Below are 16,106 nucleotides of genomic sequence, written 5' to 3'. Positions count from 1 at the left end.
CTATTTATGGGTCTTGAAGCTATGACATCATCAAATTGTACTCAATAGGCTCATTTTATGGGTTAATTGAAGCATATCGAAAGCTCCAAGTGGACCACGCTATGGGAAACAATGAGAATAATAATTTATATTGTTGACACCTTCCTAAGGTCTAGGATGATATTTATTTGTCATCCAACCTATTCATCAGATTAAAAAGACAAGAACGAATGGAAAACAGAAATAGGACATTGATCCAAAATTTCTGTAGACATTCAATATTAGCAGTGTTTCCTGGTATGATCCGCTTGAGCTTTGGATATGCTTCACTTTGGGCTGAAGCTATAAAATTATCTCATAAAATGGATGGGCGGAGCAGATGAAGTACATAAATCACGCGGGGCCCACCGAGTTTACTCCGTACGCAATCCGCTTCCTGTCATCAACTATGTAGCTGTGTTGGGGTCATCAGCCAAACCGCGTCCTGGCTAGAGGCAAGTCGCGTCCTGAGATGAACGGCGTGGATTAACGAAGCACGGCCCGCCTCATACTCTTTCTCCCCCGTTTCGGTCCGGTTCTTCCCACACTATATATAGTGGAACGAAATTCATTGTCAAGCCCTAGGAAAACCTACCCCCTTCGATTCGAGAGAGAGAGAGAGAGAGGGAAATTCACTTCCAAGCCCTAGCAAAGGAGAGAGAGAAAGAGAGAGATGTCAGAGTACAGCGGAAGATACGACGGCAACGGTGACGGATACAACGAGTACGGTCCGTCTCCTCCACACAGAGGCGACGATCACAGCGATTCCAAATCCCAGGTATCTTAAATTTCTTTTCGTCGGTTTTTTTTTTTTTTTTTTCATATTTTCTCAGTTTCTTTCGTTGCTATTCCATCTGGTTCGCTCATTAGGCAGGCCTCAATGCAAAAGAATCGGGCTGATGACGGCCCTAATTCTTTGAGAGGAGAGAATTGTAAGTTCAAATTTTTACTATAGATTCCACACTCAGAGATCAAGTTATGGGTTAGGATTGTACATTTGCTTTACTTTTAGGACAGGGGCCTACGATGGTGGGCCCCACATAGGGAACGGATTGGATAGCATGCTCGTGTGCTGGCACAGTTTGTGTTGGTATTTGCTGAGCTCCTTGATTATGTCTCAGGAGTTCTTATATGCTCACGCTGGATGATTCTGCACATGGCCACGTTTGAGTGGTGCATCAAAGCACTGCTGGGCGTGTCGAAATCATCAGGTGGGCCATATGTATGCTCTCCATGAAGATCATTTGCAGTTGTTTTAAAACTGTCTGCTGTTTCCCACTTTCAATATATGCACGAACTGTGTGATGAGCTGGCACTGTGAATTTTGGGCCATGTCCATTATACGTGGGGCCCGCCTGATGAGCAGGCAGTGTGATTTTTGGGCTGTGTCTATTACATGTGAGGCCCGCCTGATGAGCAAGCAATGGCCAATGTGATTTTTGGGCTGTGTCTATCACAGTGTCACCTGCCTGATGAGCAGGCCATGTGATTTTTCGGCCATCATTACACGTGGGGCTGCCTGATCAACTGGCAATTTGATTTTTGTGCCATCTCCACAACATATGGGGCCCACCTCATGAGTAGGCAACAAGATTTTTTGGGCCATGTCCATTACACATGGGGCCTGCCTGATGAGCAGTCAACATGATTTTTGAACCATGTCCTTTACATGTAGGGCCGGCCTGATGGCATGGCTCAGGTGGCCTTGTGCAGAGGTGCGTGTTGGGATCTGTCCTTGGCCTGAACAAACTCGTGCCTTTACATGATTTGCATCTTTATGAAATCATGTACGTGCATGTTTTAGTGTGAAAATTTGAAATTGCTTCTTGATTGCTTTCTCCATACATTGACATATATTACACAATTATTTGCCTCGTGCTTTATCAAAATTGTGTCCATTAATATCATTGAATTATTGCAGCATGGTTCTCATGGTTCCCGTGAACGTGAAAGAGATTCTCGGAGAAGCAGGGACAGGGAAAGAGAAAAGGATAAGGACAGGGACAGGGACAGGGATAGGGATAGGGATCGGGACAGAGATCGTGATCGTCACCATAGAGATCACCACAGGCATAGCAGTGATAGAAGAGACCGGGGGCGAGATGATCCTGATTATCACCGGAGTCGAGATTATGACAGGTGAATAGATTTAGCTCACATTTTTATGAACTGAAGTTTAAATCTTCTGTCCTATTTATATCAGTGATTACTTAGCAAATTCAGATCCATGAATTAATTTCACCTGAAATTGCGAGAGGTTTGCTAAATCCCATATGCGTGTATAAGGAAGCCCCTCTATGTTCACCAAATGTGCCAATGTGACGTGCAGGTTCAAGATCCAAGCTTCCCATCAGGTGGTCCACGCATGTATGAATGAATAGCAAAGAAAAGAATGGCCAAGTTTTTTAAACTGTCCATTTATTTCTAGGATGAGTCTGGCCCACTGGATGAGCCAACCATCCTGATTTCTTTGGCAGGGTGGGTCCCTGCCCAACAGTTGCGTGGATTTTAGCTGATTTCTTTAAAGGATTTAGCTTATACACACTCATGGGATTAGCGAACCTTAACCTGCAAAAAAAATTATGAACCTTAACCTGCAAAAAAAAAAGAGCTTATGCATCGATGGAACTTGCTGTATTTAAATGTCTGTAATTTAATGCCCTGAGTTGGAGGTCTCATACATTGTTTTATATCCTGATTCGCCTTTTTGTTATATTGATCATCATACTATGAAAGCCCACTACAACATTTCAAATCTATTATTGCTCACCTTGAGAACTGCATGGATGGGATACGCTATCGGACCTTGCTGCAGATTGACCTGATGGTCAATTAGAAAGATAAAATAAGTAATGGCTAACTGTTGTTCTTTTGCTATGCTGCACTTAACTTCTAGCTCCAAGTTACATGAATCTTTTCTGTTTACAGAACACAAAGGGTAACCTCTTTTTCTCACCACTAGGCATGGGATTTCATATGCTTACAGGCACAGGGATTATGAAAGAGACCGAGAGGGGCGCCATAGGCACAGGTCTCATTCTCCTTCAAGGAGTAAATCTGATCATAGATCAAGGTCTCGGTCTCGTTCACGATCAAAAAGGTTAGTAGTTACATTATTTGTCAAAATTCGTTTGTAGATGTTTGACACTTATCACTCTATAAAATCATCCTCTGCTTATGTAGGAACATGATTGGCAAGCATACTTCTAATGTTTAAGAATTTTAATTTTAAATTTTTTTTTAAATTTTTTTTAAAGAGATGTAAAATCAGAGTCTACTTGTGTTGCTATTTGAGAATGCAAAATCATTGGCAGTCATGGTTCTAATGTCTAAGAATACTCAAAAAAGGGAAAAAAAAAGAAGGTTCCAACTTCCAAGTTTATAATGTTAGTTGTAGGATTATTTATTTATTTATTATTATTTTTTTGAGTTTTTAGTACACTTTGGGAGAATTGTGAATCCTCTTGGTTATGCATCGGGTGTTCGAATTGTAGCTTTGGATTTGAGGATTCGTGCCTTATTATCTCATTACTTAATGCAAATTCATTGTCCAAAAGGAAGGATGTAACTCGTAGCTACTTCAAAGCAAGTGTTTTACCAATAGATCCCAAGAAACAAAGGAATTCACCTTCATACATAGAACAATGAAAGACTTACATTTGGTCGGCATTTTTTCTCCACACGCATAAAAAGTTATAGACATCTCAAAAGTTGAGCAACATGTTTACAAGTTAGTGGAAGAGTGGATGCTTCGGCATTGCAAGTTCTCTTAGGGATTGAAAACGTGCATAATGCATTGGATTTCCCTTACTTGGGTCTGATTGAAGCAACTGATTTGTTGGAACCTGACCTTAGGATGCTTAGGGAAGCTCTCCATTTTTTCTGTTGGTCATCCATATAAGGGAAGATTTGAACAGCTGCTATCATGACATTCTTAAGATTTTTATTTTATTTTTGGTTTTTTTAATGGCATTTCATTCCTCAAATATAATGAATATACCATACAATTTTATAGACCACTAGTACCAGATCTAGGAAGATTCTGGAATACCAAAAAAGATTCTGGAGATATAAAGCACTATAATTACAAATGTGCTGTTTCATATGCCAAATTTTAGTAGCCTAAAAAAATATGATTACAAGTATGCTGTGACACAGTAGTTACAAGAAAAGCCATTATAGTATGGTATGAATCATCCCTCACCTACACTTCAATCCTCTTCTTGTTGAAATTGGTTTAAAAAATATTCTCAACTGGATCGAGAATTCGAAGCCATGGAGGTTGTCATGTTTGATTGATGAGATAAGGAGTTAGAGCCATAACTGCAAGGCTACAATTCTTGTTTTCCCTTGTCACTAAGCATTATAATAATTGGGCATGTCTTTCTTCAGTGAGGGTGCGTGGCCCAGTCATTATATATTGAGATAGCACTCCTTTTCCGTAGTTGTGTGTATGGGGGCATGCCTTTGTCCAGAGGGTGGTGCCCGGGGCAGTCATCATATATTGGGATATCATTCCTTCCGTAGTTGTGCATGCATGTGTGTGGCCTAAATGCATAGGGTTCTTATTTGATCCACTAGTTGAGGCTGTATTTCTGTTCCCTTTTTCTGTGCTTGTGTGTGTGTGTGTTTTTTTTTCTCGATCCACTTGTTGAGGCCTCATGTCCATGTGACAAGGACATGCTCCTGTCTGACACAGGTTGACATGGCTGTTAAGATATCTTCTCGTTTATAGCAGAATTTATATGCTATATCTTGATGCACGTTTTGTTGCTAAAAAATAGTTTCTGTTGCATGGATACAGGTATACATTTTTCTATATCACATGCTTTCATGAAATAAAATAGAATACATATCAACACATTTTACAATGCTATCATATATCTATTCATACTTCTCAGATTGTCAGTTTTTTCTAGGGTCCCTTGTGTCTGATGGTCATGCCAGAGTCCAAGTTATGTGACTTTATGATTAATGCAATGTTAAAAAAAATCTATGATTATGTATTAGTAACTCAACCTCTGTTGTACTGAGAATCTATATTACGTAGGGGATTAGGACAGTGCTTACCTTCCATTTTTCTGTTAAGGTTGTCTGTAAATGGACTTTCGTCTATTTTACTGTCAACCAACCCTCTAGATAGTGGCCATGCATCAGTGGCTGAGAGGTTAGTTAATCATCAGATATTGAGAGGAGAAATATACTCTGTTTATTCCTTGCCCAAGGCTCCTTTTTTTTTGGGCCTGTCAGTTTCAGCTATTATCCCTAGAGTCCCTCTTCCTAATTCTGAGAACTAAGACTTTGTGGTCAAAGTTGATTCATAAAAAATAGGGTTGCATATCTACAGATAAATTGGACAAGCTGGTTGGATTTGCTGAACATTCCAGGGTTCAGTTAGATCGCTAATGATAATCCTTCAATTGAAGGGAGCAAGTTGGTACAAGTTGAAGGCGCTCTAAAAGCATAACAGGAAGGCCCAAAGGATGTGGGTGGAGGTAGTAAGAAAAGACTTGATGACCTATGGTCTAACTGAAATTATGGCCCTTGATAGAGTGGAATGGCAGAAAATGATTCATGCAACTGACCCCGGTTAGTTGGAATGAGACTTTGGATGATGATGAAGAAGTCCAAACCACATGGTTTGCTTTGGAGCTTTTTGAACATAAGTCAATATATTGAATAACGTCTATATGCCAAGCTTCAATTATGGAATTATTGTGTACCCCTCTTCTCAATTCTGAGAATTATCGACTTTGTGGATGAATGGATCCATAAAAGAAAAGGTTATATATCTGGAGATAAATTGGACAGGCTGGTGGGATTTGCTGAACATTCCTGGGGGCACAATAATTTTATAAGTTGAAGTTTGATGTAGATACATGTTATTCAGCATATTGACTTCTGTTAAAAAAGTTCCAATGTGAATTATGTGGTTCATGCAATATACTTCAATTGATGGGGTATGATTAGCGACTATATTTGGAATGCATAGCAGGTTAGTTTGCATCATCCCTTAATGGTATCCAAATGGAGAAACAACACCAGTTGATAAGCAAATGGTTGGTTTTATAGCTTGGAATATGACCCTTAAACTATTCACAAAGCAATTTGAGAAGCATGGCCTATCTATACATGCGGCGTACAAATGTTTACTCCACATCACAACTTTTGAGTAAGGAAATATCTGTCTGCTATGAGCCTATGACTGATTTTTATTTTGACATGGAAACCTCTTCTGCCTCTCAATGGTGCAGAAAGAAATATTTGCTTGGCACTTGGCGGCACAACTTTTGGCAGTAAGGAAGTGCATGCTATTATTGATGTTAACCTCGATGTGGAAACAATTCTCTTGTTTGTGTTTGAAGGAACTGCTGAGTGTCTACTTGTTGCTTTCAGGAACTGGACTTTCTGACAGCAGTAAGCTTTCATCAATCTCATGATGCAGATTTTTGTGACTAGTGTAGCTGTACCTAAACTGTCTTGGAGTTTTGTGTGGCGCCTCTAATGCCCGTCTGCTTTCATTTCTGTTGCCTATTTGCTTATGCTTGATGGAACTTGCTGTGTGTGTTTTACCTATTTGCTCTATTATGCTGCTCACAAGTAGACATTCTTGTTCTGGAATTCCTTACATAGCTATCAGTGCAATTTGCAACTGACTTGCTTGTTGCAGCAAGCGAATTAGTGGTTTTGACATGGCGCCCCCCCCATCTGCACTATTGGCTGGCCCTGCTGCTGCCGCTGCAGGTACATGCCCCTTTTCTCCTAATAATGCTGTGGCCATAGTATTGCATTGCTTTTTGGTAGCTGGGAAAGTTAACATCAAAATGCATGGTGGCATTTGGGTAAGCCATAAGGCTACCATGTCTGCATGGGTGATATTCCTTTTTATATTATTTGGTGTATTAATTCTGAAACTGAGAGCTATTTTTGGTTGTTTTCTTGTCTTTGGTGGTTGTTTGTTTGTTTTTTTTTGTCTATATGTTGTTGTAAGAAGGCAACGTTGGGCTACTTGTCCCACTGTGCTGCCAATGGGTGTGAGCCGACTACTGTAGCTTTTATGTACAAAGGAGGAATCAGTGCACCGGTTTGATGGATCTTGTTCGTCTCAGAAACTATTGCCTTTTTGGTAGTTTTACATGCATTTCCTCCACTATTTGAAAATGATATATTCCTTTTTTGTGTCTTCGGTAATTTTGTAAGGAGAGGATAGGACACATGCCATGCAATGAGTACGTATGAAGAGGATGCAGTGCACATAGCTTTGCTGCCTGTGGTATTGGCACATAGTAATGCCTTTTAAGCTTTGCATTGTAACCTAACTTAATTAGTTTCCACAGGTCAGCTGACTGGGACTATGCCAACCATTCCTGGAATGTTTCCAAATATGTTTCCATTAGCTCCTGGGCAGGTATTTCCACTGCTTGTTTTTCTTGAAGCAATCTTGTATTTTAGATGCTCTTATTATTATTATTTATTGTTTTGGTTTATATTTTTGTCTGTATGTGGACAGTTTGGAGCTCTCCCTGTGATGCCAGTCCAGGCAATGACCCAACAGGTACATGGTAATTTAAGCATGGTTTATGGATCTATTGTTTCCTTTGACACTTTATTGATAGCATCCCTATGACTAAGCTATATTGTGTTGTGCTGATAGGCTACTCGACATGCTCGGCGTGTGTACGTAGGAGGTCTTTCCCCTACTGCTAACGAACAGGTTACATTTCCCATCTGCTTGATTCTTTATCTCTGTTCTTTCATGAGCATTTGGTTGCACATCCATTAATATGTGGCCCTAATGTGGTTCATTTTATTTTATTTATCCTAATGGATCAGCTTTTTTTGGTGGCTTGCTGCGACTCACATGATTAATTTCCAAGTGGATCCTGAAATAGGCTATATAATCAAATTGTCAAAGGGGAAGTCCTTTTTCATAAATAGAAGTTCATGAGTTTCTGTATTAGTGGAGTCATGCACCACTGGATCTACCTTTTCACAGTTTCTTCGATGGCCTTCAGATGATGTTTTTCCACATCCACATGATGCAGCTTATTGATTGGTTAACTGTGATGCTGGGATTAGATTTAACAGTCGAACTGTCAGAGGAAAATCCTGCCCTTTTTTTTATAGAAAAAATAAAAGTTCTGGAATTTCTTTGCTAATGAAGTGATACACTAGCAGATCTATCTTTCACAGTTATTCTTTATTGATGGCCATTATGGAATGCTTTTCCCATATCCATATGAATATGATCCATAGGAAGTATTTTAGGTAGGTTGGAATAAAGGCATTCTGATTTGGTGAACTTTATGTGGTGGCTACTTGGAACTTTAATAAGTGTGGTTCTTAAATCGCATTTGTCACTGCTAACTATTGGTCATCTTTGCATTCTTTTGCTGCAGTCTGTAGCGACCTTTTTCAGCCAGGTTATGTCTGCCATTGGAGGAAATACTGCTGGCCCAGGTTTGCAATTTCTCTTCTCATTTTCCCCCTCCTACAATATTACCTTGTCTTTGACTATTCATTGATTCTCGTTGATTTTGCAGGTGATGCAGTTGTTAATGTATACATAAACCATGAAAAGAAATTTGCATTTGTGGAGATGAGATCTGTTGAAGAAGCCAGTAATGCAATGGCCTTGGATGGCATCATATTTGAGGTTTGAGATTTCTCTAGGCCTTGCAGAAGTCTGCAACATTTATTTTTGCATCATAACTTCCCTACTCCATAAGAAAGTTAAATTCCAGAAACTCTTTCAGGAAGTAAAATATTTTGGACATGTCATGGTAATTAAAGTTTTTCCATACTTTCAAACTGACTGTATGCCTTTTTCGCCCCCTCAAAATGGCAAGTGCCTATTTACACAAATTGTTCCTATACCCCCATTAAGTGATCAAGTTCCTGCTGTATATGTTTATATATCTGATAGACAATTCCTGTTACGCATACTGAGAATATTGTCCTTGATATAGTGGAATGTCGTAACAGGATTACTATAGCCGACCCAATTATTTGGGATGAGACTAAGACAAGGACAATGTATTCCTGTTATCCATATGGGATATGTTTGAAATATTGCTAAGCTTTTCATGTCCTTGTTGGTAGGCTTACGACCTGTGGACCCTCTTGATCTGTTCACTTGAACCTCCCTATACTTGAAACTATACCCTGTTTTATACACTGAATTCTTTCTACACTATGGCAATGTTCACATTATATATATATATATATATATATATAGTGTATGGCACATTCCTCAGATGTGGAATTGTATGAAAACAGTTATTCGGAAGAAATCATGTAATGCTTTAGTTCTAAGACCTGTTTGTACTGAATCTACTGATCCTCGTGTCTCTAGGGGGCGCCTGTAAAGGTGAGGAGGCCCAGTGACTACAACCCTTCTCTTGCTGCAGCACTTGGCCCAAGCCAGCCCAACCCCAATCTGAACCTGGCTGCAGTTGGCTTAACGCCTGGTTCTGCTGGTGGACTCGAGGGACCTGATCGCATCTTTGTTGGAGGACTACCATATTACTTCACTGAAGCACAGATTAGGGAGCTCTTGGAATCGTTTGGGCCCCTCAGGGGTTTTGATCTTGTCAAGGACAGAGAAACAGGAAACTCGAAAGGCTATGCATTTTGTGTTTACCAAGACCTCTCCGTCACAGATATTGCATGTGCAGCTCTTAATGGCATCAAGATGGGAGACAAGACTCTCACCGTTCGGCGTGCAAACCAGGGTGCTTCCCAGCCTAAACCGGAACAGGAGAGTGTGCTATTACAGGCTCAACAGCAGGTAGCTTTACAGGTAAGGAATGATTTATGCCAGTTACCTTTTTCTTTTATTCTTTTTCCTTTTACATTGACTGAGTATCTCTTTCCTTCGCTAAATATTATTTATCCCACCTTCATGGTTCTTATATTCAGAATCAGTGTTTTTAGTGCACCTTGCCATTTATGTTATAAGCAGTTCAGCAGTCGTGTATTCATTTGTTTTTATTTTTATTGTTGAGGTTATAAATTTGGTGCACCCATTCTCCTTGTTGTAAGCACCCACACAAACTAGAGATGATATTGATCTTCTGATATGGATTGGATGATATTGATCTTCTGATAAGTCAGCTACAAATGATGGATGGTAGAAAATGATAGACTGTGAAATATAATAATAATAATCATAATAATAGCGGCAACCTTCAGCACTGAAATGGGTAAAGTCCATTGTTTGACAGAATCATCCATTCTTGTGATTTGGGGATTGTGGTCCATCCATGGTGGTGCCCATTTAATGAATAATCATACCATGTCAAGTTGTCCCATGTGTTCAATTCAAGTGCTGTGTTGCATGTGTTCATTTGAATGCGCATTGCACTCTTGTTAGATTGTTTTTATAAACTTTACATTATGGCCTTGCGTGTGCTAAATGGTTATGGTAGCAAATGTTGACTTTTAGGTCTATTTCCATCAAATAATACTGTTATGGTAGCACCATTATTTTCAGGTCAAGATGCTAAGCTGTTATGTAAAACTATATCTGCCTTGGACTTCTCTTTAAAAGTAAAAACTAATGCAGAATATTACAAAAGAAATGGCTTGATTCTTTTTGTACGGAGTACACCCACCCTCCCTCCCTCCCTCAAAGACTAGTGCTGCATTTGAAATGTTGCAAGGGTTTAATCATGGTTTAAAATCTCAGTCACATATTCTGTTGGCTTCTTCTTAGACCAAACTTGTTACTGATCGAAATTCTAAACAATGGAAATGTTCTTTTAGGTTCATTTACGTCCGTGCTTTCTGTTGCAGAGGCTCGTGTTCCAAGCAGGTGCCCTTCCAACGAAAGTCATCTGCTTAACACAGGTGGTTAGTGCAGATGAGTTGAAAGATGATGAGGAATATGAGGATATAATGGAAGACATGAGAGGAGAAGGCGGAAGATTTGGTAAGTACTTGGCTATAGAGCAGATATAATCCACCATAGTTCCGTTCTGTCCCAGTGTTATGGAATTCTTTTCTCGCAATTCTTTAGCATCTATTAATATGTTTTCCTCTTATACCTTTCTCTGTTTTACAGCCTTTTGTAGTCCGACAATATGCTATAAAGAATCAGGCCTAACCCACTGAAGATTCCTAGTTTTCCATTCTTTCTTTACCGAGGCCGTATTTTCTTGTCATTTGTTTCTTGAAATTTCGGAGAAATCAAAATTTTCATTTCATATTTGCAGGTACATTGGTGAACATTGTCATCCCACGGCCAAATCCAAATGGCGAACCAGCTCCAGGAGTTGGAAAGGTTTGTATGAAAATACGTACCTGTCCTCACTTGTAGAATATATTTATGAGGAAAGTACAATGTTTCATTGAGCATTCGTTTGGCCCAACAAACTGTTCATGCCGCACACCTTTTTGTGATCCAAATTATTCATTATTGTAATGGTGGGTCCATGGTGGACAGGAGAGATGTCCCGAATTTCCCTGATTATATCGTCCAACCATCTGTTGATCCTCTGCTAAATGTCGATTGTTGATTTTCATTAGGGTGACTTAGGATCATTGGATGTGGAGGAGTTGATGTGATTCAATTTGGTTTGTTGTCCAAAAACTCGTTTAGGTTGTGTTTGAAGAGTACAATATTCTGCCAAGCAGGATGGGATTTGCGCCTTTCAGATGTGGGCCTCACAGCTGACAGGTGAATGCAAAACTTTTTCATTGGGTGTATGTCCTGGTTACAGGCAATTCGTGTCCAAATACCATTGCGCTGAGTGGAACTCGCTCACCATTTGGAGTCTGTATGACAGTTTCTCCATTGCTGGGAAGAGTTTCCTCACTTTCCAAACACAAAACCCACTTGAAAAACTCATACCCCCTTTTCAGTAGGGGGTGCAATGACAATTTGCACTCCGTTCCAACTTCCAAGTGGAATTTGCACTCTGTTCCAACTTCCAAGTGGAATGTTAACAGGATACCTCCCAAATAACAGATAGGAATGTTGAAATCATTTTCCAATTCCTAGGTTTTAATAAGAAAGATGTGGATGTCAAGTTCTTCCAGAAAAAGAAAAAAGAAAGTGTCAAATGTTATGCGTAATGGTCGTTTCCCCCCATTGTGGTTGAAAAATGGTATTTTTTTTTTCCTTTTTTAATAATACTGGTCATAATGCCCATTTTTCCACTTTTCTTCTAATTCTTTTCATTTCTCCTCCTCCTTAGAGGGATTAAAACTCTTGGTTAAAGCGTTTTTAACGAATCAAAGCTCCGTGGGCCATTTTGGGGGAAATTTGAAAAAGGGGTATGTTTATGGCACACCTTGCATCCAAGGTTTGAAGTATCATCTGAAACCAGTACTTATTGCCCTATATGCACCGGAATCACCCATGAATGATATGGGTATATTGGCCAAAATAGCCCAATGGGGGTGACATGTAACGGTATAGGTGGTGCCGAATGATACGTTACTGTATGCATCCATTTCAAACCTTGGTTACAGCAGACAACTCTCACAGTTTGAGCGTTGACCCCTTAAAATTCCCATAAAAAAAACTGTACTACAGATCAAATAAGAAATTATTTTAACAATCTACAGTTACATTTCTAAAGATTTGTTGTCCGTGTTCATGTTTTCATCTCCCCTATACCAAACACTATGTAGTGTTTGCTAAATCCCAGCTTTTTTTTTTTGCAGGTATTCTTGGAATATGCAGATACTGATGGAGCTGCTAAAGCGAGGGCCGGACTGAACGGGAGGAAATTTGGTGGGAATCATGTAGTTGCCGTCTTTTATCCAGAGAACAAGTTTTCTCAAGCGGAATATGATGGCTAGCATCTAGAAATTTTGGAGCTCTCTTCCTTCTTCCATCTTTTTAGGATTTCTTTGGCTAGGATTTTCTTGTTTGAATGTTTTGGAGGATGGCTGAATATTATGTAGACCGCACCTTTAGGCTAAGGATATAAAGAGCATATTTGGGTGGTGGGCCCACTTGATTTACTCTGGGCCATTCGCCTCCCGTGAGGGATGAATGCCCCTGGTGGTGACTGATGATTAATGTACCATCTGGAATGACCAAGTCTGTGGGGCCCACTGTTTTAAATGTAAATTTCATTCTATCCTCGACCAGGGGCCTGTATGTTAACTCCGAAAAATAGTACCTAAGGTGGAATTGAGAAAATGTTCGAGTTGTTTGTTAACGGAAAGCGTTAAGTGATTTTTCATTGAATTCTCACCGTGGTAGGAGTATGGCTTAATGGTGAGTGTGAATGAGCTCAATAAATTTCTCTATAAAATTTTCTTTTCAAGTTAGTATGGAAATTTTTTCTCTTTAAATTGCCTTTTCAAGACTTAGGGTTCCACCATGATGCATGTGTTTTATCCATGCTGTCCATCTATTTTTCCAAATCATTTTATGGTATGAGAACAAAAATGAGGTATATCCCAATCTCAAGTGATTGGGCCATAAAAGTTTTGGATCAAGCTGAGCTTTGTTTTTTCCCTTCATCTGGGCCTGTATGACCTAATCAACATATTGGATGTCAAATAAACAGTAAAGTGGGCCTTAGGAGGATTTTTAATGGTGGATATCCAATCGCTATTGTTTGATTTATATCCCTCTCATTTTATTTTTTTTTTGATGTGAAGGCCTAAAATGATCTTTAAAAATGGATGAAACGGATTAAACACATACATCATGGTGGTGCCCACAGAGCACCGGCCACCAGCCACGGGGTTGGTGGCAGGGGAGTAACCAATCCGATTCCAGCAATACACTGACAAGGTCAGTAGCCAAATCGCTACTGACCATCCAACCACCCGTAGAGATCGTTTTATGGCGTGAGAAAAAGAATGAGATAGATCTAAACTTCACGTGGGATCAGTCACACCCACTGTAGAAACATTTATAGGGCTCACCATGATGTATTTTTTAGATCCAGAGATAGATGAAGTGAAAACAAAAATATAAGCTTGATCGGAAACTTCTGTGGCCTTTAAGAAGTTTTGAACGGTGGATGTCACTGTTCCCACTGTTTTCTATGGTGGGTTCACTTGAACTTTAGATCTATCTCATTATTTTTCTCATGCCATAAAATGATCTGTCCAAATTGCTCCAAATTGTGGACGGTATGGTTATAACACACGCATCATGGTGGGGTCCACATAACTGGGTGATGTCACTTCAGTAGCGATTTGGCTACTGACCTTGTCAGTATCTAATCTGCGCTGGTAACGATGGTGGCAGGTGGACCCTTGTGGAAAATCTACACCGCCACTAGGTGCGTAACCCTATTTTAGGATAAGGCCCAAATATCAGCCCTAGCCATTATCAGTTGGACTACAGGGTTGGAAACGATGTCCAGGGCAACCCATGCCCTCCAAAAATTTTCTGTTTTTGTGGCCCTCTGATCCCACCTGGAACTGAAATTTGTGCCTCATGCCTAAATTTTAGTGTGGCATCTAATAGTTGATTGAATTTTATATAATTATCCTCATAGTCATATAAAAATTAAGGGTGGATGTCTCTCTCTCAACTGTTTCTTTTTCTTTGGTTGGTTCTGTTTTGAGTAAGTTGGGAGAGGACGCCATGTTTGATTTTTACAGGCTGAGTGTGGTATGCATTTGAGATCTACTCCAACCAAGGGTAAAAAAAGCAAGCTAACCTTTAATTCATGTGGCCTATACTAAAGGAAATGGTTGAAAGAGAGACATTCACCTTTCATTTTTTGGTGAGCTACTGTCATATGATGATTATATTAAATCCACTCCAGGCATTAGATGCCACACTAAAATTCAGACATAGGACCCAAAATCAGGCATATAATTGATTCAGATAGGCTACAACAAGGGCGAGCATCACTCTTTAAATTGATCTCACTCGGGAAGGGAAAAAAAAACAAATACTTTTTCTATCCAAAACTTGTATGCCCCAAGTGTTCAATGCACTCTTATGATGTGGCCCACTTGAGTTTTTTTTATCAACGTCATTTTTGGGATCGCATCCTCACATGAACTAGAGAAAATCATAGATAAAAGTACATGTCACAGGCGGGCAGACTAAATGGGAGACCCAACAAACCTCTCAATCCTTATGAGTGGACCAAGCTTGGGCATATCATGCATGACCCTGATCAATTTTGAGGGTTAGCTTAGGCTTAATTAATTTTAGACATGTACCTCATTGGTTTCATTTTCTAAATTTACGTGGCTCGATAGGTTAGTAATATCTCCATGGGAAATAGAGATTTGATCAATTTTGAAGACGAATTGAACCAAGAACAGGCCCAAGTAATCTTTTACTGGGCTTGAGCTTGGGCACGCTGGTATCTAACCTTGTACTTAGTAGGGGCATTTAAGCAATTTCATAACCTTGCCTAAGAGTTTGGAACCTATACTAATTGCACACGAGAGTTTGGCCCCCTTTGTTAAATCTAAAGTCTAAAGCCTGAATATGAAATCTGAAGGCTGAATTTGAAATCTGAAATTAAAAAAAACTTGTTTGATAATTATAATTGAAGTTTGAAAATTAAATACTAAATTTGAAATAATCTATTTGTTAACAAACATATGAAATGTCTAAAATATGTTAATTTGACACATTTGCCCCTATCTCCTATTTGGAAATGTTTTATATTATAAATAAATTAATTTTTATTAATTAAAAATAAAATTATTTTATTTAATTCAAATAAAGTAAAGTACTTAATAGAAAATTAAAATAACATTATTCATAAAAAATCGATATTATGTACTCATCTCATCTTTCTTCAGGCCAATCGAATTGGCCCATCAATGCATTATACTATGTCTGGTTATGTTTATCAATTTAATCCATGTAGTATCCTATACTTTTAGATAATTTCATAAATTCTTCAATGACTTTTGATTGAATTCTTTTACTGCACGTTTCTTGAATTTGATTATTAATTTGTTCCATGTTTTTTTGGTCAAGCTTGACCTTGGCATACCACCCTCATGTGCTTTTTCAAGACAATAATCAATAAATAATTTTTTTGTCGAAATCACTCCATCTTGCCTTGTCAACATCCCTCGAAGCCATCGCTACAATAGTCTAGTACTGAGTAACAAATTGAATAAATAACTGATTAAAA

The 16,106-nt window shown here is 39.1% G+C and overlaps 1 protein-coding gene across 13 annotated transcripts; it reads left to right on the top strand.

The window, feature by feature from the left end:
- The first annotated feature begins 388 nt into the window (after nt 1-388).
- On the top strand, nt 389-13,115 carry LOC131229365 (splicing factor U2af large subunit B). Of its 13 annotated transcripts, none has more exons than XR_009163288.1 (14): nt 389-796; nt 1,940-2,157; nt 2,981-3,118; nt 6,689-6,762; nt 7,356-7,426; nt 7,529-7,573; nt 7,673-7,732; nt 8,418-8,478; nt 8,562-8,674; nt 9,374-9,820; nt 10,816-10,951; nt 11,235-11,302; nt 12,219-12,297; nt 12,691-12,850. XR_009163288.1 is itself a non-coding variant. In XM_058225306.1 (14 exons), exons 1-13 carry the CDS (start codon nt 692-694, stop codon nt 11,693-11,695), a joined length of 1,611 nt encoding a protein of 536 aa, XP_058081289.1. In that variant the 5' UTR covers nt 389-691; the 3' UTR covers nt 11,696-11,698; nt 12,691-12,850. The 13 variants fall into 13 exon arrangements, 9 of the variants coding, with proteins under 9 accessions (XP_058081289.1, XP_058081287.1, XP_058081290.1 ...); XM_058225306.1 differs by lacking the exon at nt 12,219-12,297 and adding an exon at nt 11,621-11,698; XR_009163290.1 differs by having other exon boundaries at nt 390-796; nt 11,084-11,302.
- The last annotated feature ends 2,991 nt before the right edge of the window (nt 13,116-16,106 follow it).

Source organism: Magnolia sinica, chromosome 16 (assembly GCF_029962835.1).
Source record: "Magnolia sinica isolate HGM2019 chromosome 16, MsV1, whole genome shotgun sequence".
In the NCBI taxonomy this organism is placed as follows: domain Eukaryota; kingdom Viridiplantae; phylum Streptophyta; class Magnoliopsida; order Magnoliales; family Magnoliaceae; genus Magnolia; species Magnolia sinica.
The sequence above is the reverse complement of the archived record's forward strand: the minus strand, read 5'-3'. Positions and strand labels throughout refer to the sequence as shown.

Bases quoted from the DNA above. Each gene is read 5' to 3' on its own strand.
- LOC131229365 (XM_058225304.1), top strand. From the start codon at position 692: ATGTCAGAGTACAGCGGAAGATACGACGGCAACGGTGACGGATACAAC. The intron at 797-1,939 runs GTATCTTAAATT...GAATTATTGCAG, and splicing joins ACAGCGATTCCAAATCCCAG to CATGGTTCTCATGGTTCCCG. The intron at 7,427-7,528 runs GTATTTCCACTG...GTATGTGGACAG, and splicing joins TTCCATTAGCTCCTGGGCAG to TTTGGAGCTCTCCCTGTGAT.